We start from the raw sequence: 24,661 nt of genomic DNA, 5'->3' as shown, positions 1-24,661 counted from the left end.
TTGCCGTCGGCCCCCGACACCGGCAACGCCACCGGCCCCGCCGCGCCCCTTCCCACGCCGCCCCGCCGCGCCCCTTCCATCCCGTCCCGCCGCGTTTCGCCGAGTTCCTCTGGCCTCCCCGACAAGCCCGGCGGCGCGGGTTACACTCTTGTTACTGCCCCTCCAGAAGGAAGGAGCTGACAGAGGGCTTCAGAAAGGGCATGCCATCCTGCTAGATGCGTCTGATCTCTGTCCTGCAGTGCCTAAATGCCGTTTGAATCTGCCCGTGAATTAATCTCAGCACACCCGGGAACTGCTCTCACCACCACTGGGCTGGCTGCCCACTGCAGCACCCAGACCACAGGCTCCGGGTTCCGCTGGCAGATGCACAGCCCTCGCCTGAGCGCCCAGCATCTCCTAGGGAGCCCAGGACTATCCACAGCTGGATTCACAGCTGTCACAGGGAACAGGGAAACACGTAAGGAACCCAGTGGGCATTGTAAAGGCTGCTACATCATAACCTCCAAACTTCACTAGGTCTTAGGCATTCTGGCACAGCACTGCACACAAGTGCCATTGCTCACTTGAGATTTGGAGACCTACATCCTCCTCTCAACGAAGGCTTCTTAGCCATGTTCTTGAGAAAGCAAAAAAGGGATTATGAGTTTCTATAATGCATTACACCATATTTTACACCCTCATACAACATGTACCCAAGACATAGAAAACCAGACTCAATGCTTTTATCTGTCACAGCAGAGTCCACCCTTCCCCTTTCTAAGAATGTCTCTCACCATCTGATGACGGAGTTAGCTGTATTGTGGTACTCTCCACTCTCTCCAAAGGAATAAAGTCACTGTTTTTGAATTATTTAAATACTCATGGAAAAGGGGAGAAGTGAGAGATCAGCTTTGCTGCTTGATGTCTAAGACAACCAGAGAAAAACCTAACCACCTGTTCCAGTCCCTGCTCCAAGAATGGCTCATATTTCTTCATCCAATAGTTGTTCTATATAGAACCTTATAGCAGGGCTGCCTACAGGAATTTTTTACCCAAACTACAAGGAATCTAGCATGAAACCCCATATTTCTCACCCATCTCTGAGGAAAAAGTTCAGCAGAGTGCCCTGGTTGCACCTAAGAGGATGGCATGCAGAGACAGAGGTGGTGCACTGCATCTTCAACAGGCCTCAGTGAAATTAGTGGATCTCAGTAAATTGGGAATCCTACTTTTTAGCTCATGGCCTGGGCAGTTAACTGAAAGCATGCACAGACAATGCATAAATAGTCTGCTGCTTCCTCACCTACATCCTGAATGACTGATCTATTCATTCAACTATCAAATATAAGATCAGTGAGAAGGCCACCAGAGCTTTTTGCATCTGGGAAAAGGGAAACTGAAGGAAAAAAAAAGAAAGTAACTCCACTGGAGTTAAATGTCTTGAAGATTTCAGCAGACAGATTCACTTTCCACTGGAGAGAGTCCTGCTGAGGTCACTTTTCTCTGACAGAGAAAAGTTTAGACAGGCAGCTGCTATGATCTGACAAGATCAGGGTCCTTCAAAGTATGGTCAGAAAGAAATCTTCAGGTATGTGGGACTCTAATATCCATAACAGAGGCACCTTCAAAGTAGGAGACTTTGGGTAGCAGCTGCTCAAAATGGTCTTGAGGATTACATTTGGATTCAGACTCCTCACTTCTGCACAAATTCTGCCTTCTGTGTCTTTGGTCTGTAAAATGGGGATATACAGCATTTCCAAGTGACTGTGAGGATAAAAGTATTCATGGTTTTGATGTAATGGTGTTAAAATTCTGGTAATGGAGAACCAGAGATAGCTGAAGGCTGCTTACTAACACTGTGCTTCCTTTCTCAGTAACTAATAGCATGTCTAGGCTTTGATGTTGATGGGTAGGCAGAAGAGAGGTCTTGATTAAAAGCATTAATTTACCTCTCGCAGATAACAGATTCATATATACAGGTCTAAATTGGGAGTAGCTGCATCAAAATAAACAGCCCTTGGGTAAAACAGGTGTAAAAGAGAAGAGAATCAGACCCTGCATCTAGCAGATATATGACAAGATAAATGGGCAAACACAAGGAAAGTGAATTATTGTTATTATATACACGTTACATTCAGTACCATTAAAATCCAATGCTACAAAGAAAATAACTTTCAAGCTTGCAAAGCATATGCAATAGGGGCTGTCAAGAACTCATCAGAACCTGTGAATGTTTCCTTTGTGTATGTTGCCTTCATTTCAGCATTGACATAAATCAGGAGTAGCTTTATTGGCAGAAAACAGGTAGAATAAAAAAAATCAGGTCCTTTAGCTTTAAGGAAATTAACTGAGACCCATTGACTCAAGAAAACCTTTAAAACTTTTGAATTACATCTTAACTGAACATTTAATTTTATAATTTGTCACCTTAGATAATAATGTTACGAGATCTATGTTGATACAAACCATTGTGTTAATTACAGTAAAAGCCATCAAATTAAATTCAATTTCTGGAATCAATAGCATTTCTCCAAGTACCATGTCTAATTATGGCCATACTTTTCATCTGGAGTTTTATTAATGCATATGTTATATCTGTCACCTTCAGTTGTGAGCAAACTCACTGCATGTTAATTCACACCTGATAACAATCGTTTTTCTTGTATTTACCTTCTAAACCTGATGATAGGATGTGTCAACACCCATAGGATTTTTTGTTTTCTTTGAGAACTTTCCACAAGTTATGGTTTTTTATTTTAAATTTCCTGCTAAACAGTTCCCAGTGATTTTAATTAAAAAAATGGACAATAAAAATGAAGAATGAAAAACTTTACTCTCTTTGATGCAGTCTCCACTGTAACCTCTAGACATGTTGGGAAGTCACAAAATCTGAGCATATTATATTTTAAAAGTTGTTATTTCAGAAATTTCTCTTCTCACTTTGAGGGAAAGTTCTCTCATACTTCCACATAGATAAACAATGCCAATAGTTATTTACACACACTTCTCCTCCTCCTAATAATCTGTTTACATTAAGTTTAGATCAAATACTCCAGAAAATTCCCCATCACACCTGCCTTCCTGCTTATCACATGTTTTCATGCTGTGTATCACAGTCAAAGTATTGCCTCCTTCACTCACAGACACTCTCATGACAAACTGCCAGGACACAACAAAGATTGCTGTGAGTGCATAATACTTTATGCTAATTTCCAGCACATTTCAACTCTGCAGTCTTGCCTCCCTTTACCCACCACATCATCAACGAACTTTTCCAAAGTGACATAACCTTAATCACATTTTAACTTCAATACGGAGGGAACTGATGTCTTCATTACCTGTTGGGAAGAAATTTTCAGGTTGAGTGGCAGGTATATTTTTTCATGGACTGGTGTTTTCAGGCAAGGCACAATTACAACAATGTGTTAAAAAAATACACTCTTTTCTTCTGCTCTCAGTAATCTTTAAATAGATTATGAAATCAGTTAGTATTTTGTTGCTTGGGGTTTTTTTATTAAAAAAGCACTTTTCATGTGACAATAGCCAACCCTAGGAATACAAGGTCAAAATGTTCCTCTTCATGTCACTAAATGTTAGCCACTTTAAAAATAGGTGTGTAATCTAAATTAGTTGGCTAAATGCCTTTTACACTCGGTGGAGAGACAGACACCTTCAGGGGCAACTCACCATAGCCTAAATCAAACCTCCTGGACAGCTTTCTTGGTCTTTACATGTACTTGCATGTAAAGCATTAGACAACATTCTGGTTACCAGTGCTGTTGTCATCAAAACACTGCTCTCATTTTTACAACGGAGTACCTAACCATAGATGTCTGCATGGACACTGCTAAAAACAAAGATACATCCTTCAAAATATATACTTATATATACTGTGAGTTAATCTTGCTTCTCGTGAAAAAGAAATTTTGAATCGGGCCCCGACATAGAAATTTTTCTCATAATACATGGAGCTGTCAGATGTGCACAGCTTTAGCAGACCTGAGGTGAGGTGAGGGCAAACATTTCTATGGCTAAGCACCAGGTCCTCAGTCAGCACCCAAAAACAAGCAGCCATTTCAGCCCTCTGTTGAAAAATGTGATTTCACTGACGGCATAAAACATCGCGCTGGCACGCTCTCAGGGGCAGCATCTCATGGCATTTGTTGACCATCCTCAGCTTTCACCAGCAGTTCCTCTCTGTCCACGAGCTTCTGCAGGCAGGAGGAGGAGGTGGGACTCTGCAGGCTACCCTCTCCTTCACCCTGTGCTCCTCATTCAATGCTAGTCACCCTCCACTCTGTGATATGAACAAGGGAGGGACCCTATGTTAAAAATAGGGTACTACTGTGTAAAGCAAGTCTATCTCCTAGTACACACAGGAGGGCATTGGACTGGGAATTTTCAAAAAGTTACAATCCTAAGATTACAAGTCCCCTTATGTTAACATTTTTTTCTTTCTAAGTGCTTACTTTGCAATCTTAATGTTATTCTCATTTTCATTACCTTATTACCTGGTTAATTTTAAGCTTTCTGATACAACCAGAACTACCACTGAAGACTCATCTACAAAAAACTTAGGATTTTGTAAGATGCTAGCAAGAAGGCAGCACAGAAAGGCTTCTGCAGCTTTATAAATACATGTGTATTATATATTTTATGGATATATTTTTATAAAAATATCCTGTTTTCTTGATGAAAGCCCATCTAACCTTGTATTTTTGTCTGCTACAGTGGCCAAGAGCAGGGGCTTGAAAAAAAGGACAGGAACAAGAAAGCATAAAGTGGTACTATCTCTAAATATTCTCTCAACAGCCACCTTTGGTGCAGGCAATTCCTGAGTGGTGTCTTTTTATTTAATAGATTTAATAGATTGGCCTTTCCAACCATTCACTTTTGACCTCTTGCAAACATTCAGCATCTTTAGGAGATTGTGAAAGACAATGAAGGAATGGGAATGCTCACCTGGGGATCAGGATGCCTAGGGCTTCAAATCATGCCCCAGGGAGAATTTGTCTTTCTTGTGAAATAGCCACTGAGTAGCTGCATGCAGGGAGTGGAGCATAAACCTTTTCCCAGTTAATCTTTAATCCACAACAAAAGAAATTTTGAAGAGTCTACATGAAGAAGCACCTTACCAAAGGTGCAGCATGGGAGGCTCACTGGCCTAGGTGCTCAAAAGACACATTGCGAGGAAGGGATGCAGCCCAGGTCCCCAGTGTGTTAATCACTGATATGTAAAAAAAAGAGCAGAAGTTGTTTCCAAAGAAAGCGCCAGCTGCCTCAAGCCCACTCCAGCCAGGCCCTGGAGGATAAGGGGCTGAAGATCCCCAAGAACCTTGGGTCTGTATGGGGGCTGAAACATTGGATGTTCAGCAGCTGAAGTCCTTTGCCATATGAAAGTGGAAAAGGGTCAGACAGTTGCTGAGAGGTATTCTCATCATCACAGCTTTGAACCAAAATGTCTGAGTCCTGCCTGAGTCCTATGATTGCATCCCACATAGAGCTGGATGCACATCCACAGTCACTGCTCTGCTTTGCCTTAACTAAAAGCTAATGAAGAACCTTTAAAGCCGTTCCTACAAGACTTAATATAATAATATTTAAAAGATATAACATTACTGAGCATGAATTAACTATTAACATTACTACTTCAACACACTAATAACATTTTAAGGTACCCATAACAGCTTTTTCATTTTAAGAGCAATAATCAGAAGAATCGCCTGCTTCCTCTACCAGATGTCAAAGAACAAAATGATGTTTCCTATTCTCATGACAAGACCTGCGTATGATGAAAAGAGTGCAGCCCTTCAATGGCTTCTAGCAGCTGCTGCTGAAGGGACTGAGAGGGAAGGAGATGGTAGGTTAGTGGGAAAATATATGGAGGAAGCGAGGCCAATGGCAGTACTGGAGAATCCAATTGACACTGCCAGAATGAGGATCCCAAGATGGTCAAATGTGGGTCAGCAACAGGTGGCATCCCCTCAACAGTCTTTCTTGTCTCAGAAGCGAACATGCAGTCAGACTGAGCAAGGGGAGAGAAATGCAGTGCCATAATGGCAGAAGGCAGCAAACAGGACCCTGCATCCTTCCGCAGGGCTCAGGCACCACTAGAGGGAAACCCAGCACCGCCTCGGCCCTCCCCTGAGCTCCAGAAGGAAAGGGACGAGCGGCGAGAGCAGGGGCGGGGATGGCAGCGGGCTGTGCCGGGCCGCCGGGATGCTCCCGCCGGGATGCTCCCGCCGGATGCCGCGGAGGGGGCGAGGCGCCCTTCCTCTGTCCCTTCCCCTTTCGCCCTTCTCGGGCACCGCGGGGGGAGCGGGACGGAGAGGGGTGCCGCATCAAAACCTGTGAGGGGAATAAACGGGAAAGGACGAGGGGGAAGTAATGATAAACCAAACTAAACCAAATTAAACTACACTAAACTAAACTAAACTAAACTAAACTAAACTAAAATAAAATAAAATAAAATAAAATAAAATAAAATTTGTTAATTAAAATTAAATACAGTCCTAGTAAACTGAAAAGCAACTGTTGAGAGGGATGCTAAAGTTTCCAAGGGTACTTGGGTCCTCCTCTCAGAGCAGTAGGCGCAGGTCTTCATTTTAACTTAATTATTAGCCAAAAACAGCTTGCTCCTGGTTCTCTTCATCTTGCCAGAAATTCCCCTGCTGGCAGAGACCCCTTGACCCACTTAGTTCCTAAAAAAATAGTACTGTTCTAAAGAGCTACTGAATTGTTTGTTAGCAACAAGATAACTATCAAAGGACAGAGTAATGACAAAAAAGTTTATGAGAATTATCATTATCATCATTGTAACACACTTCACTTAGCTTGTATAATAGGTGTGTTTCCTCACTCCCGATCTTGTCTTCCAAGAAAACAATGCCAAGTTCTTACCACATCCATAAATGATCTATGTAAAGGGAGTGAAGGGCAAAGTAGCAAAGGCTGCAGCTGATACAGAAGTATTCAGAAGAGATTAAACTACAGCAAAGAAGTGCAGAAATATTTCATAATAGGACATTGTAGAGCAATAAGAAGTCAGATTTTGCATTAATTCCACATGAACAAATGCACTATATAGCACCTGAGGGGGGAAATCTATATGTGTCACAGACTTTAAATGAACTGGTTTTACTAGGAAACAAATCTCAGAGCCATGATGGATACTTGAGATCAGGGCTCCATGATGGGCAAAACAGAAAGAATTATCAGAATTAACATCACTTTACTGTTTTATAAATCCTTCTTAACTACAGTTTGCACTTTGTATTAAAAAGATAGCAAAAAAAATTAAAAAATGGGTTCTGTAAAAGATGATGAAGTATGGAAAGGCTCTCATTTGAGAAAAAACTAACCAGGTTAGAAGCAGGACTAACTGAAGCTTGGAAAGGAGAGAACAGAGGGTGGTGACAGCTCAGTCACATCACAGGTGCCCCAAAAAGGTGGAGAACAAAATCTCATTCCCTGTTTCACTTAACAGAAGTATTCATTTTTCTCAATTAAAATACCACTTAGTAGTTTAAAAAAAAAACAACACAAAAACAAAAACAAAAAACAACAACAACAACAAAAAACCCAGAGAGTTTTGGTGAAGTTTTCTGTTCAGAATATTTATAATTAATCATTATTGCAGAACATTGTGGGGATCAAAGATGTGGCAAAGCCCATCAAGGGATTAGATAAATTCACTGCAAGTGCTAAACAAAGGTGCATGGAAAGCTCCTAAAGCTCTGGAAGCTGGATGCACAGTCCAGGAGAAGGACCATTACATATTCGTCTGCTTATATTTTTTCTTCCCTAGGTGTCTCCAGTTGGCCAGTGTCAGAGAGGGATTGCTGGACTATGTGACCTAGCATAGTGTTAGCCAAGTGGGAAAGCTGGATCACAGCAAGGCTATGATTCTCTGAAGTTCATATGAAATTTAGGTTGGAGTTGAGAGCTGACTTCACACTTACAAACCATCATATCAGGAATACAGCAATACATATCTGCAGGGGCAGTTTCTCTGCACAACTGTGTGCCAGAGTTTCACTTGCTGGTCTGGAAATGAACCAGGCAGTAAAAGCGATTAGCAGTGGAAAGACACTAGACAGCTGTAATTATCTAAATGCCTTCCTATTAACCATGTGAGAAACTAAATCCTCACAATCACATTCATTAGTAAATGCTAAGGACAAACTAACTACATGATGTTTCATTTGATTAGGCAGAAGAATTCTACTCCAATATGATTATGTTACACAGAATGACCTAAAAAAAATATAAACCAAGTCTGCTTCAGCAAGCAAATGAATGTTAATACAGGCAGAGAAGAGCCGCTCCTACCAACAACATAGCCAGGCTCCCTCAGCTGATGGCAAATGTTCCTACCTCCCTGGGATGGCTCCTGCTCTCACTGCCAGACCTGCTGTGGATGATGAGTGCGAGAGGGACAGAGCCAGACCTGCTGCAGCACATCGCAGTGATTCACCTGCAAACTATCCCCATTTAGAAAACCCTATAATGTCATAGCAAGAACAGGTAGCAGGCAGCAGGAAAAATTCACCTGAAGCAAAAATGTGTTTCAGTGGATGGGGCATCGGCATGAGAGGCACAAGCACAGCCTGCTTACCTCAGAGGTGCTGGGTTTTCACCAACCCTGGCACACCATGTTGCAGAAGTGCATCACCAGTCTCTATGCCAGACATGCTCACTCCTTCCTGCATTTGCAGAGCACAAGGAGAGCTAAACATAACAATTTCTACACAGATGTGAAAATAGCATGACAGACATCAGTTTTCAGGGCAGGCTGCCTTCTTGGTGCCTTTGCTGCTTCCTTTCTTGAAATACTGATAAAGAATAAACTTTTCTGAATTAATCTCTCCCAAGAACCTACAGATATGGGCTAAGAAGGGTGAGTGTGTTGGCAGTGGGGTAGAGGAGCTCACTGCACCTTTAAGAGAAGTGTGAGGGCAATTCCAGCACCAAGCTGAATCCCATTGGATCTATAACATCCATAGTTTCCAGATATCCATGTATTGCGGTGGCAAGCATCATGCCAATGTCCAGACACAACAAAACTATACCCATACTTAATAAAATGAACCGTGATCACAGTCCATCCAGAGCATGAAGCACTTTGGGGAAGACCTCCAGAGCCTAGGTACCAGTGATGAGGAAAGGAGACAGAAAAAGCCTGAGCCAGAGGGTCCATTTCCAATATGAATTACAGAGTGTGACTTGTTCTTGACTGAAACTGTAATCATTGGTTTTAAGCATGAGTTCCCTCCATACCTCTTTATTTTGAGGCAGACAATGTGGATTTCTGGTGTTTGTGTGACTTTGTCCAGTCATCCCATTTAGGAGATTCAAATCCCTGTGAAAACTTCAGGCAAGAAGGAAGGAGAATGTAGCCTCTCCTGAGAGGCTTCACCACAGGGAAGCCAGTTGATGTAATCTTTTGGATTTCAGTAAAGCTTTCAGAATTGTCATTCACAATATCCTTCTGGACAAAATGTCCAGCACACAGCTGGATAAACACACCATGTGGTTGGTGAGCAATTGGCTCACTGGTTGAGCACAGAGGGTAACAGTGAATGGGGTAACATCAGACTGGTGACCTGTCACTAGTGGGGTTCCACAGGGCTCTATCTTGGGTCCTGTGCTCCTCAACATCTTCATAAATGACTTGGATGCAGGACTGGAAGGGATACTAAGCAAGTTTGCAGCTGACACAAAACTGGGAGGAGCTGTTGACTCCCTCAAAGGCAGGGAGGTCCTGCAGAGAGACCTCGACAAATAAGAGGACTGGGCAATCCCCAACCATATGAAGTTCAACAAGGGAAAGTGCCAGATTCTGCACCTGGGGTGGGGGAAGCCTGAATGTTCATACAGACTGGGGAATGAGATGCTGGAAAGCAGTGCCACAGAAAGGGACCTGGGGGTCCTGGATGATGGGAAGTTGAATATGAGTCAGCAGTGCCCTGGCAGCCAGGAGGGCCAACCATGTCCTGGGGGACATCAGGCAAAGCATCAGCAGCTGGTCGAGGGAGAGGATTGTTCTGCTCCGCTCTGCACCTTAAATATTGTGTGAAGTTTTGGGTGCCATAATATAGGAAAGACATTAAGCTCTTAGAGAGCATCCAAAGTAGGGCAATGAAGAGGGTGAAGCACCTTGAGGGGAATCCATGTGAGGAGTGACTGAGGTCACTTGGTCTGTTCAGCCTGTAGGACACTGAGGTGAGACCTCATTGCAGTCTAGAACTTCCTCATGAGGGGAAGAGGGGCAGATACTGGTCTCTTCTTTGTGGTGACCAGTGACAGGACCTGAGGGAATGGCCTGAAGTTGTCTCAGGGGAGTTTTACATTAGATACTAGAAAAAGTTCACCTAGAGAGTAGTTGGGCACTGGAACAGGCTCCCCAGAGAAGTGGTCACAGCACCAAGCCTGATAGAGTTCAAGAAGCATTTGGATGATACTCTCAGGCACGTGATGTGACTCTTGGGGATGGTCCTGTGCAAGGGCAGGAGTTGAATTTGATGATCCTTGTGGGTGCCTTCCAACTCAAAATATTCTGTAATTCTGTGACCACATTTCTGTATGGGCATAAGTCCCCCTGAAGTCCACGAAAGCTGCTGCCTGCCCAGATGAAAGGCACCTAGACATCATCTCAGCACTCCTCTTCTGCTCCGCAGAGTAACTAGGGGATAGTGTATGTGCTGTTGGCAGGTTGGGGACAACACCTGCACAGAGTCCACAGGGTAGGCAGGTGATCAAGCATCTGGCTGCTCTGCAGCCCCATCCTGTCCAAAGACTGCAGGTGACTTCTTTATACATAATCAAATAAAACAGAAAGTTATTATATTTGAATTAGCATTCATTAACACAATTGATTGTGTTGATTTAGTCATCTAAATGGTCAATGCTAGGACGTTTGGATAATTATTACTGTTTAGCGATATTTCCTCAGCTAATTGTTTTTATTGAATGACTCACTTTGATGATGCAGCTAAAACTAATGTGCAGCTGGGCTCCTGAAGACAGGCTTTTATCTGCCCAATCCACCTCCCAGAGGCTCCATCCTTCCTGTAAGACAATGCATTTTGGTCCATCTGAATGGTCCTTAGGAAAGAAACCATTTGGGAAATGCTCCTGCGTCTGCCAGTGCGTGCTTGATCACATGTAGTGTGATTTCTCACAACAGCTCACCTCAACAGGGCTAAAAAAACTAGGCTAAACTAAGCTGAACTGTTTTTTTCCAGATTTTGCTTGAGTGGGTGCCACCTGTGAAGGCAGCAGTGCAACAGCCCAGTAAACTGAGATATTTCCTCCTCCACCCTCTTAAGCACACCCCACCCTCACCCTCACAAGCTAAGACCCCACTTGTGCTGCCCTCCTGCCCCCTCCTCCACAGAGAGGCTCACCCCACTGCTCCACTCTCCCAAACCCAGACTAAGCCCCAGCCCCATAGCAGTGCCTGCCTACGTGGGAGAACTTGTGCAGTGACCAAGCTCTGGACATCTCCCCACAGGTGTCCTTCACCACATTTAGAAGGTCACAGGTAAGGTTCTGCATCACAGCACCATGACAATGTAGAGAGATCAGACCTGATGCTAAAGTTTTCTCACCTGTAGCTATCTGGAAAAGCCCAAATGGGCAGACCACTGCTCCAGCAGCAAGAGCTTACCCATGCCTACTTCCTTGTGATCAACACCTTCCTCCGGGTATGATGTCTCCCCAGACCATTGTTACGCTCCTTGGGATCAGTAGCATCAAAGCTATGTTTATCAGAGGTCTCTGGATGAGGCAGCTGAGGGAAGATATTGAGGGATACAGGAGTGTGACTAGCTCTCACAGTCACATTGTGCATGAAACTGGGTGATCTGGCTTGATTTTCATTCTACTATGTGTTGTCATTTGACATTACCTAATCCAGAGATATGGAAGGAGTCATAGAGATCTGCAGGTAGTTCCCAAACAAAAGGGGAGCAAAGGAACTGCATTCCCTGCCCAGAGAGGACAGCTCAGCCCCATGCTGGAGGGGGCTTTCTCCATGGTCAAGCAGGCTGCATGACCATGAGGTCACAGGGACTTGATAGTGCTTGCTAGGAAGGGGGGGAAAGGCACACAATCCCCAGATGTCCTTTTCCTGCTCATCACCCACAAGAAGTTCATTGCCCAGAAAAGTTGTGAATGCCCTGTCACTGGAAGTGTTAAAGGCCAGGTTGGATGGAGCCCTGAGCAATCTGGTCAAGAGGAAGGTGTCCACGCCCATGGCGAAGGGGGTAGAACTGGATGATCTTTAAGGTCATTTCCAACCCAAACCATTCCATAATTCTATAATTACCCATTAGCTAATGCTCACACACTCCAGTGATGTCTTAAAGAAGTGCAGGACCGCATGGGTACAAAGCTTTGCGGAGCAGTGCAAAGCCCACAGTCTGTTCCAGGCAGAGGCCAGAGCACGGAAGTGCCAGTGGGATAGACAGTCACTGAGTGACACCACCATGACAGGAACAGCAGAGAGTGTGGGTGAGGGAGGATTCTCCTTTGAAGGATATATATGAATATAATGTGATGAACAGAGTGTTGCTGTGAATAGAGGGTGAGACATAAGGTAACAGTACAGCCCGCTGAATCCTGCAAGGGGTCAAGTTCCTGTAGGCTCCTGGATACAAGGTAACACAGTCACATTGAATTCGATGACCTCTACCTTTCAGGTCTGCAGGGCCATAGAGCTGCCAGCTGGTGAGGATACAGGAGTTAGTTGCAATGGCCATAGTGGGATGGTGGGCTTTGGGAAGCAGAGGATGCAGCCAAGAAAAGGGCTCATGTCTGTGAATGCAAGCAGAAGAATTAGCGTGACTGTCAAACACTTGTTTCAAAATGGGACTGATACAGCTTCTCTTCAGTGCTCTGGGGAAAATCACTCCCTTCAATCTCCTTTCCCTTGCTGGCTTTCCCACAAATGTGTTTCAGAGCCTCCACAAATATTCTGTCTCAAACATAAAACCAAGCTTGTGGCCCTAAGCCTGTTACCAGAGGTCAGTGTTTTCCCAAGCAAGTTATATTTTTCCCTGCTCAGAAATTTGGCCGAGGAAGAACCCAAGCATTAGTTTTTCCCCCGTTTGTACAGTGTTTCTAGACATATAGGGATGTTCAGCACCATGTGCCCTTGGGAATATGCCACATGCAGGCCCTCCAGATGTCGCCATAACGTGCACACAGGATGGGGAGTTCACAGAAGAACTGAATTTCCTGCCTGTGCACAAACTATCTTTCCAAGAAAGGCAGGAGCTTATCCCAGAGAGATATTTCTGCCTGGGAAACACCACAGCCATAAGTTAGGAAATTACTTCCATGAAATCTGAAGAAATCAGAGCCCTAAAAAGCATATGCTAAATGGGAAGTCATTCCAGGAATGGATGCAACCTTGGAGAGATAAATTTAAACTCCTTCCAGGCTGGAAAATCTGTGTTGCAGTCTTCATCTGCTCCCTCTTCCTTCCTAACACAGCTCCAACTATGAATCACTTGTCCCAGCCCACTCTGAAAGATGCACTGTTGCTTCCAGTTCCCCCTTTCCATGTGCAGCTCAGGTACCACTGGAGCAGCAGGACCAGCCAACTTCCGATCACCAGCCTGGGCAGCAGAGGTGAACAGCCCCCCAGGATGGCACTGCTCATTCCCTGGCTCCCACAAGTGATGGTGGCCCTGAACTTGCTGCCACTCATCACCTGCTCAGAGTAAACAGTTGGCTGCATGAAAATAAATAGGAATACAAGGGAACAAGAGATGTGTGAGAAAAGAGGATTCTATTATAACTCTGTCTGGAGAACCTGTGTCCTGGGAATGCAGGCAATATTCAGAGTGTTTGGGGATGTTTGGAGTTTGGAAGAATCTGTATATAACCTCTCTCAGCCTGCCTTTAGCATCTCTCAGTGTGTAAATCAGAGCTCACCTAATAACCCTATAAATGCAGCCTCTTTGTTGTCCCTTGGAGCTATTCTCCCAGCTTGCTCTTCTGTAGAGAATAACTGAGCTACCCAAGGCACTGCAGCCCCACTCTCATCAACAGCCACTTGTATAGCTAGAAGAAGGATGGGCTGGACCAGGACACCACACTAGAAGCACATCCAGCCCTTGGCAATGCTGCACGCTCCCTGCTGGCACAGTCAATGCTCCAGCTCCAAGCACAGCCCACAGCCATGCCAGAAAACACTTAGGTTAAAACCTTGGGAACTTCTCAAGCAGAGCCCCAGAACACATAGGTGGGTGTTTTGCACTGAGATACCTAAAGCCAAACCCTGCATAGAACTATCTCAGCAGCAGCAGCTGACACCCCTTGCCAGCCTCAGGCAAGCTGGAAGACAGATCGGGGGTGGCAGATCGGGGTTACCCCTTCTGGAACCATGCAGTCTGCCGGGCTTTGGGGCTCCAAAGGACTTTCACCAGGAGAAAGAGCAGAGAGCAGAGGGTCTGCCTTCCTTCAAAGAGGGTGTGCACAGGAGCAGCTGACCTCGACAGTCCCTTGGCTGGCTGTTCCTGGGCTTTTTCAGGAAGCACCCAGCCCAAAGTTCATCTTCTGTTGTTGTGGGTTTTTTCTCTCAGGGTTATACTGTTAGTATTGTCTAGTATTTCCTGCTTCCTCCCCTGGCAGCTCCCCTGCTAGCTCAGACAAACAGCTACAGCACTCAGTTCATTAGCCCCTGTGTTTGCCACATCCGTCCCCAGGGAAATCCCTGGGCCCACATGCAGTTCAGCTTCTAACTGAGGCTTCCCATGCGCCTGTCTACTGCACCAGGCTCCCAGTGTGTACAGAAGAGCAGTGTGTTGAATTTTTACCTTTATCCACGATTATTTGCACCCACCAAGTTTAGGCACAAAGGTTGCACGGAGCATGTAGAGGTTGAGAGCAAAGCATGTGCTGAGATAGACAGCTTTCACTGCCCATGTGCAGCCTGGCTCGAACGGCCCAGAGTAACTCCGTTAACGTTCTTAGTTTGCTCAAAATACCATCCAGTACCACTGAGAAATTTATATCTTGATCTAGTTTTGACATTCTGTATCCGTAATCCAAAGAGAAAGGCAAGTAGCTCCCTGTTTGGCACAGCCCTGCTGGCTGAGAATGCTCACATTGTGCCAGGTTGATCTACCCCTCCTGAATCCTCACTGGCTCTGTTTTCTGCATGGTCCCACTCTGCCACTCTCTCCACCTTTGCAATATTCCCACTTGCTGGGAAGAACTAGAGACTGTAACATTACCAAATATCACAGTTGCCTGTAGGGGGAAAGGCCCTTTTTAATTATTAGCATGCTCCCAGTTCATATTTTCCCCATCAGGTGCTTCCACTCCGTCTGCACCCATGGAGGGGGCCATACTGATGGGGAGCAATGCCATTGCCAGAGGGAAAGTTGTACAGCAAGCTCAAGAGATCTGCCTTTACTTCCTCCTGCACAAGACTCTTTTTTCCTACATGAAACACATGTGGCAGCAAGCTTCACTGCATCAGGCAGCAAGCATCAGATTAAAGCTTTTTGAGCAACATGCTTTAGCAAAGCTTCCACATGAGAAACGGGAATGACACCAGAGAAAACTTATCATCCAAGTGGTAGCCAATTTCAAATGACTTGACTTATATTTACCCTTAAGGCATAACAATAAAAGCAGTTTAAACTGATACAGTACATCTCATCCCTAAGGATACTCAGAAATGCAACTAGATGATATACAAACAGCTCATAGTTCATGCAGAGAAACGCAGATCTTCCCAGGGATGCAATTCGCCAGTTTAAGAGATGCCAAAAATAAGTTGCAGTCAAAAAATAAAAACAGACTAGAGTAGCCAACCAGGAATCTAGATCCATTAGACTCTGATCAGAACACCCCAGCTAACGCTATTTTTGTGGCTGTGGGACATGGGTAGGATTTTAAATGCCCTAATTTGGATCTTGGCTTTATGTGCCAAAAATTACCCCATGCACTATTTGCTTGGATATTATATCAGCTCAAATAAGGTGGAGATATGCTTCCTACTGCATCCACCATTCAGCTTGTTGGAGTATGTGACTAGAGGATCTGCCTCTGATGAAAAATTTTGAGGAGGTAGGCATACAGGCCACATGGCACATGTAACATCATCAGCCCTCATCCTGGCTAACAAAAAGTGACTTTGAGTAATTTTCCTTCCTCTTATTTGGCTGTTTTTTAAAAGCTTTCAGATTAGTAACTCATATTATTATTAGAAAGCAGGAGGGAAATATGTGTTCCTTGTTTACCACTGGACTAATTGTTCAGAGCTGCATGGTTCTTATCTCTATAGTAGCTGTAAATTGGAGACTGAGATATGTGGATTTTAACTGCAAAATGTTATCAGAATGACAACATGAAGTGTCCCCTGGCTTCCCTCGCACTAGCAAAGTTCACAGACTTCTGGAGCAACAAACCAGAGTCCTGTTCCAAAGAGGTAGCTGCACATGCATGTACATGTACAGACAGCAGGTCTACTACACTGATTTGCTTTGCTTTTGGTTTTAACAACCTGGGCCAAGATCTTGCTGGATGTTGTTAACTACCTCTCCTGGTATATTTACTGTGAGCCATGCACAGTCCTCAAGATTTAATAAGAGGAAACAGCTAATAGGTATCTGCAGCAGCAATCACAAAAGGATGAAGTTGAGGGACCAACTCTGGTTAATCAACAGCACTAGACAGTTCTCATGATTAGTGTGGCAATCAGGAAATTACAGTTTAATGTGTTTGCTGGAGGAAGGAGCACGAGAATCCTTCATGTACTTTAAAAACTAATTAAAACCCTACTGCCCCTTTTCAGTATTCAGGCACTCAAGGCTGCTTCTCGGAGCCCTGCCAGCTGCTTTCTGCAAGGTAGAACAAAAACAAACATTACATCCCTGCAGCCCCACAAACTTGACAATTGTGTTCTCAGGGCATACAGAGTAGAGGAGGCTTTTGCAAAACCTAGCTCTTAGGTATCCGGTGCAAATCCACCTCCCGTGGTTACAGCCTTTTACATTGTTAAAGTGACTTTCAGGTAGTCCCTTGGTCCTGAAGTGCCTGCTGGACCAGGCAGCGGAGGCTGTTTTGAATAAAAAATGAAGAGAACATTAATCTCCTCTCAAACTGAAGAGCACAAAAAACACTCCTGTGAAATTAATGCAGGCATAGCAGAGGTATTAAACCAGAATACACAAGCAGAAAAAGGGGGTTCAGGCTGGCACAGATGACTGCAGCATTCAAGAAGTTTTCCTCCTGTTTCAGCAGGGCCAACCCCTGTTCCTGGATAGGTACAGCTGCTCCATCCCCTGGGGGGCATGTTTGAGCCTCCCAGAACTGCAACACCTGGGTTAGAGGCCACATAGGAAACTGGAGTTGCAATAGGCTCCACTCTATATCCAAAAAGCTGAGTTTGTTTCTTCCTATTCTTCTTCTCTTGTGGACCATGTAGAAAATTGTATAGAAGAACTGCTAGAATGTAGTAATTTAGAAAAAAAGACAGTACTTCAGCAGCACAAAACCAGCATCGATGACCTTCATGACCACTCCAAAATCTTTGATTTATGCTATCTTCTATACACCATCCCCTTAGGCAAATATCGTACAACAACTGTGGTAGCTGTGAGGAGTTACAGAGGAGACAGCAGCTTTATTTGTTAATGAGGGTTCCACTTGCCCCTGCATCTTCAGCTGGTTGCTGCTTTATATATGGACCAGGGTTTAGGGCTAAATCCCTTCTCAAGCCTTGCTTTGCCTGCCTAATACTCAGGGGTCTGGGGCCCCCTGTGATGCTTATGGCCAGGCTGCAGAGCAGCAGCATCTCCCTGGGGCAGGAAGTGGACTGGCCTTGGCATGACTTTCCATTCAGAAAACATTTTTGATCACCTTTCTGCTGCCCACAACTAGCTGCAGTATCACCAAGCTTAAACACACACAAAATAAAAGTATCTCATGTGCCTCTGAAAAGAGGTTGTTGCTGGCAAATGATTGCTAAAAATAGCCTTATGGTAGCCTGCGAGAGCACCTGGAGGTCATTTATGGAAGGAAGCAAAGAATTCCCTTTGCTGAACTCGGTTTCCAGCCATCACAGTGAGGATAGAACTTTTAAAGTTTAATTTCTGTGTGGTTCTAGCAAAATCCCAACTCACTGGGCTCAATTCCCCTGCTAGACAGAGCAAGAGATTGCTTTCCAACTCTCATCCTCCCTTTTTTGCAGAGAAGCGGGTAGGAAGATATTCATTTGTTAATTAAATTTCCCCTGCCAATTTATGTTAAAAAGGGGAAACTGTTTCAAAAAACTCACAAAACTTTCATAACCCTTAACCTATAACAGAAAGAATTGTATGGCTTTTTTCTAAACATGTCCAAAAGCACCACTGGATTGTCCCAGGCCAAGTGATAAACACTGAAAAAAAGTCCAGGTATGGCACAGCTGGGCTGAAAATTAGGAACATCTGCTCAGAGAAAGCCAGGCATTCTCCCTCTCCTCTAGCTCCTCCTTTCATCTTTGGATTTTCTCATAAGTTCTTGTTCAAAGGGATGCCATCCCATGGGAAAATGACAAAAGAAAAAAAAGTGCAGACATTATTACTCAGTGAGGTCAGCAATAGTTGCAAGGGAAGAAAAATTCTTCATGGGAATCCCCTACATCTGAGAAGTCGAAGCAAAAATTCACCAGGGAAAAATTCAGTGCTCTCAGCTCTGCAGACGTCTTTTATCCATGTTGGAGCCTGCATTTATCCAGTTTTCATTACCCACAGATGGCACAATAGCAGTAAAAAGGAGCAGAGAAGAGTCAGTAGGAATGGGCAGAGAAAGTAATAAGTCAAAGATGTAATTTCTTTGTTCCATTATGGGTATGTACCCTTTGAAAGAGGCCTATCTAGTCCTGGACTAGAACTAGATGTACAGGAGTGGCTCAGAATTCTCACAGCACTGATCCCACAGCACTGAAACAGAGTGAAAATTTCCACTGCAAAGATGCAAAATCCTCTAAACGCTGAGGCAGCACCTGCACACTTGCAGGTGTTGTGACAGCATAAACGTCCATCATCTGCAATACTACCTCAATCTCTCCAAAAAGTGATACCCCCCCCCCCCCCCCCCAAGCAGGGCAGATGCAGTAGCAGCCTCAGCATTCTCTGGTAGTATTTGGTTCCCTGAAATTTTAGCATGACTTCGCCACCCTGGGCTGGCTACAAAACTTGTTACTGATCGTTAGATGAGCACTGGTTAATGACTCCTAAGAGTCCCGCTCATCAGACCTCAAAAAGATCCTCACAGGCTCAGGGATCTGCCGTTGTGCAGATAGTGGAAGAGAGAGGAGCTTCTAAGAGTATTTATGCTTACAGCCTGGGCTTCTGGCCAGAGTCACCTTAGGAAACCTTACTGTGGTCTTGCAGTGTTCAAAGGGAGCCTATAAAAAAGATGGGGACAGGCTTCTTAGCAGGGCCTGTTGCAATAGGACAAGGGATAAGGGTTTTAAATAGGAAGGTCAATTTAGATTAGATATAATTAAATATTAGATAGCATTTTTTACAGTGAGGGTGGTGAAGGTCACAGGTTGTCACAGGTTGCCCAGAGAGGTGGTGGATGCCTGATACCTGGAAACATTCAAGGTCAGACTGGACTGGGCTCTGAGCAACCTGATACAGCTAAAGATGACCCTGCTGATGGCAGGGGGGTTGGACTAGTGGGCCTTTAGAGAATCCTTCCAACCCAAATTATTCTATTATTTTGTGATTCCACAGCCCCTCTTACCGAACTTATAGAAAGTCGGTGGATGCAGGGTGCAATCAGGGCCAGCAGTGCCCAGCCAGTGAGGGGTGTTCAAGGGGTCCCCACAGCGTGCAGTGAGACCCCGCAGCGGTGCCCACACCCCCTGCCCGCCAGGGAGGGGGCACCTGGAGCCTCAGGACCGGGCAGGGCAGGGAAGGGAAGGGAAATCCCCCCGGGGTGCGGCAGGGAACTACCGACGGGGACGCCGGAGAGGCCAGTACTTCCCCCCTGGAAAAACGCCAAGTTCCCTCTCGCGCCGACATCTTTCCTCCCCTCCCCTCCGACGCCCCTTCTGGGCGGCCCCAGCTGCTCCGCCCTCCCTGCCAGTGCCGGCGGCGCCGAGCAGGACCAGACCCGTCAGTCAGGCTTTGACTGGCTGGAAATTCCCGTCCTCGGCGGCTCCTCCCCCGCAGAAATCCCCTGGCCGCGGTGTATATGCGAGGCGGGCCGCCACTTTGCCGCTTCACTCGCAGCGCCCGCAGGCTCCGTTCGCCATGATCAGCGCCGCCGCGCGCCGAGCCGCCCCAGCCGATGGAGGGCTACGAGCACCCCAGGAGGACCGTCAGGGGCGGCGTTCCGCTCGAACGATCCGCCACGACAGTGGCTTATCGACTCATGAAGGAGGAGGAGTACCGGCAAGCTGGTTGGAAGAGGCTGGAGGACATGACGGCTACAAGCCCCGCGAGGCCGCCCGCCTGGGCACAGCAGCTGACGGAGGGACTGGGAACGTTATTTAGTGGGGGTGTTCGAAACGGGGCGGGGTGGCTCGCCACACGGATGGGGACACGGCAGACCGGTGGGGACGGGGCAGGACGTTGTGCCGGCGGGGAGGCGCCAGGGCTGGGCCGCGCGCGCGGAGAAGGGAAGGGAGGGAGGGCGGAAAGGTCCCTGGAGTTGGCGGCAGGGAAGAGGCGGCCCGGGCCGCGGAAAGGCCCCGGCCGCCCCGCCGAACCGAAACCCCGGCTTTGCGACACCGCGCGTGGACCCTGCCCCGGGCCACGCCGCAGGAGATCTGGGGGGGCTAACGTGGCATTAGGGGGGTTTAACGAGTGTCGCTTAATTATTCTTTTTTTTCCCGTGCAGTTTTCTCCATTTGGCAATTATTCACGAGGAAAAAGCCCTGAGCCTGGAGGTGATCCAACAGGCAGCCGGCGACCGGGCTTTCCTGAACTTCCAGAACAACCTCAGCCAGGTACTTTCACCTCCACAGCCCCAAATCCGGATCAGCCCCAGCTACCCCCACACAAGGCCTCTGGGGAATTCCCCCAAAAAAGTCCTTTTAATTTTTTTTTTTGTTTTAATTGATGGAATCAATTGAATCAAAACCTACTTAAATCAAAGCCTGCATTCGGGAAAGTCCCCAGCTGGCTCCAGCCGGTATTAGTACAATGCTTCCTCTCCCCTGAAAGAGTGGCATTTAACACCCACATTTTTCAAATATGATGCAATGAGTTGCATCCCTCTTTATTGAGATGTTAATGATACACTTCATATAGATGGACTGTTCGGTGTCCAGAGAGCCCTAAGTTCATCACTTCCAGAGGAAAGGGCAACTATACAATATCTTGGGAAGCATAAAGAATTGAGTTTATCAAGTGTGCTTTTAGCTGGTGGCACAAATCTCCAAGGGGTCGAGAGGTCTGCTTGTCCAGATGTTGCTGCAAGTTTGCACTGTAACTTACAGGCTGCTTTTTCTCTCTTTAATGCAGACTCCTCTTCACCTGGCAGTGATAACTGATCAGCCTGAAATTGCTGAGCATCTTCTGAAGGCTGGATGCGACCTGGAAGTCAGGGACTTCCGAGGAAACACCCCCCTGCACATTGCCTGCCAGCAGGGCTCCCTTAGGAGCGTCAGCGTCCTCACGCAGTACTGCCAGCCACACCACCTCCTCGCTGTCCTGCAGGCAACCAACTACAAAGGTACAGGCACACTGCTAAACAGCTTATCTTGATGTGCTGCACTGAGGGTAGGGTTGGTGTCCTGTAGATCTCAAAGATCTCTGGAGAGGTGGAGAAGGATTATTATGACCATTTGAGAGTTGAGGAGCCCTAAGCACACAGCAGTGTGTGACTTCTTTAAAATGCCACTGTCTTACAGGCCTCCTCTGTGTCGATTATTGTCTCTCATGGCTTCGAATTTTGCATTTTTAGTGAGTACTTTTGCCATGCTCCTTCTTTTTTGGTTGTAATAAGTTGCAGTCAAGCACTGGAATAAAACCCCTAAGAAATCTTTTCAAAATCCAACCTTGTTATTCATGCTCACTGGAAGCTGGAAAGCTCTTCTGGAAAACACCCTTTTGCCATGGATGAATTGCAAATTTAGTAGCATCCTGGCCTATCATCTTGACTTTTAAGAAATGATGAGGCATTGAGTTAGACTTACTCAGATTTTCCCTTTGTTTGTGTTTTGCAGGACATACGTGTCTTCATTTGGCATCCATTCAAGGATACCTGGCTATTGTCGAGTATCTGCTGTCCTTGGGAGCAGATGTAAATGCACAGGTATGTAATGTGTACCATGACTTTAACTGAGTGGGGCTGTGTAGTCTTAAGAATCAAAAGATCTGGCAGCGGCTCTGCCTCTCCTAACATGCCAAACCTTATGTTATTTTCACACAGGAGCCGTGCAATGGCAGAACAGCACTACATTTGGCTGTTGATCTGCAGAATTCAGACCTGGTGTCGCTTCTTCTGAAACATGGGGCAGATGTGAACAAAGTGACCTATCAGGGCTATTCCCCCTATCAGCTCACATGGGGAAGAGACAACTCAAGCATACAGGAAAAGCTGAAGCAGCTGACCACAGCTGACCTGCAGATGTTGCCGGAAAGTGAGGATGAGGAGAGCAGTGAATCAGAACCTGAATTCACAGAGGATGAAGTAAGTAACTGTTTGCTTCTTTTCAAGAGAAGGGGAAAATCCTGTCTTGTGTAGGTTTTTTTGTTACTGCTGCTCTGACAACATGCCCCAGTAACCTCTTGCAGTATAACAGGCATGTATAAATAAGGTCATGCTGTCAGCAGTGAGCAAAATGCAAGTGGGGCAAGCATATAAACAGAGTAAGAATAAAAAGTAAAAAAATAACATGAGGGAATGGAGGTTAACTTCATGCAACATGGTTCTCTGCACACCATTCTGTGGCTGACAGAGAACCTCATGAGATAAAATTCAAGTTAATGGGCGGTTTCCTCTTCCCCAGCCTTTGTTTTTCTAACATTCTGAATGCTGTTAAATGGCAAAAGTAACCATTTTGGTGTAAAAACTGTATACACTGCTGAAGTCTGGGCATGCAGAATTTGGCTGTTGTCCCAGAGTGGATACAGTATTTTCAGTAAGATTTTTGCATTAACAGCTTTTGTTTTTTTTTCTTGTAGCTTATATATGATGACTGCCTTATTGGAGGACGACAGCTGGCATTTTAAAGCAGAGCTTTCTGTGAAGTGACTATATACCTATGTATAGAAAAAGGACTGACTTTCTTCATTTAAAAAGAAAGTCGCAATGTGGAGAGAAAAAACAGGAAGGAAATACTACACTGCCCAGCAAGGAGAAGGAGCTCATAATTTTAACAAGACAGTTCCAGGATCTGCCCCGTGTTTAAATACAGGAGTGGGATATGTAACATCAGTAGAGATCTGTGATTATTCACGCCACCTGATAAAGAGCCATGTAGCTCATTTTCTCAGCCCTACAAAGGTAACAGACTACACATCCAACCTGCTCATTACAGAGAGCTTGCTTGTGGCATTAAGTACTGCAAGGAACACGTGTACTTTCATGGCAAGGTGGACTCATACCAACACCCCTTCTTCTCAGAGCCTGTGTGTTAATTTGCGTTGGGCTGGTGGCAGTCCCTGGCGTTCTGACTGACCTCAGGTTGGGGTCAGTGCTCTCAGTGGGGCATTCCAAGTGGAGGAGTAGGACCAAGGGACTGGTGACCTCCTGGCTCATAGGAGAAAGTAGCAATAATGTTAACTGTGGGCATTGGAAACAGTGTGTTTCACACCATGTGTGTCATAATTGCTACACTTTTTAGCAATTGTATATTGTGTAAATACTGTACATTTTTTGTTTATAATTATTTTGGTACATGTGAGATATGTATTTATTAAAAAAAGTCAGATTACTGTATCTAGTCTGTGGAATGGTTCATTGCTCACCTCTTTGTCCTGAGATCATGGGAACCTGCCTGGTTTGCTTTTTAAGAAACATTTACCACCTAGTAGACCAATGGGGTCACGGTCTCAGGGGTTTTAGGTAGTTCACCTCAGCAGTGATAAGACATCTGAGCAGCTTGCAGCTCTCAGCCCTTCTGCTGCAGCTAATTTTGGAGGCAGACGTAGGTGTTGTTTCCTGCACCCATTGCAGCAGGCGGGCTGTGGGGCCGGGATTCCCCCTCTGTCACCCAGCACCAGGCTCCCCGCCCACTAGAGCGGGGTTTTTTAGGCTGTTTGTGGCAGCACCTGACCACTTCTGCCCTCATAGCACCTTTTGTTCCAGCTCCAGTACTTGGCAGTTTTTTCCAGGAGGCTGGAGGTTTGCAGCACAACCCTGTGTCTGCTCACCTCTTGTTTATCTCCTGGCCCAGTTCCAGCTGGAACTCTGACACCTTTGGAATTTCCGAAGGGGATTTCCATGGGAAGAGGGAACACTCCCAGGGTGCTTCCACCACTGAAATTCAGGTAGGGGGCCTCCCAGCTTCCCCACTGCAGGAGTTACAGCTATTCTTGTCCAATTCATAGCAGTAAAGGATATGGCTTTAATCCCCTTCAGTTATTCCTCAGGTTTCTCTCCAGCATTCAGGGAAACAGAGTCACTTTGCTCAAGTCCTTTCCTACACCTCATTTTCTGCTGGCAGCACATCACAGCACAGGAGTACTTTCAGACACAAATTTTAGCCTGTTGT

General features: G+C 45.7%; 1 protein-coding gene across 1 annotated transcript; it reads left to right on the top strand.

Moving 5' to 3' along the window:
- The first annotated feature begins 20,370 nt into the window (after positions 1–20,370).
- NFKBIA (NFKB inhibitor alpha) lies at positions 20,371–23,886 on the top strand. Its single transcript, XM_029964087.1, has 6 exons — positions 20,371–20,551; positions 20,826–20,947; positions 21,465–21,675; positions 22,169–22,257; positions 22,375–22,635; positions 23,130–23,886. Exons 1-6 carry the CDS (start codon positions 20,371–20,373, stop codon positions 23,175–23,177), a joined length of 912 nt encoding a protein of 303 aa, XP_029819947.1. The 3' UTR covers positions 23,178–23,886.
- Positions 23,887–24,661: the final 775 nt, after the last annotated feature.

This window comes from Manacus vitellinus, unplaced genomic scaffold (genome assembly GCF_001715985.3).
Source record: "Manacus vitellinus isolate BGI_N305 unplaced genomic scaffold, ASM171598v3 scaffold_6_pilon, whole genome shotgun sequence".
In the NCBI taxonomy this organism is placed as follows: Eukaryota; Metazoa; Chordata; class Aves; order Passeriformes; family Pipridae; genus Manacus; species Manacus vitellinus.
The sequence above is the reverse complement of the archived record's forward strand: the minus strand, read 5'-3'. Positions and strand labels throughout refer to the sequence as shown.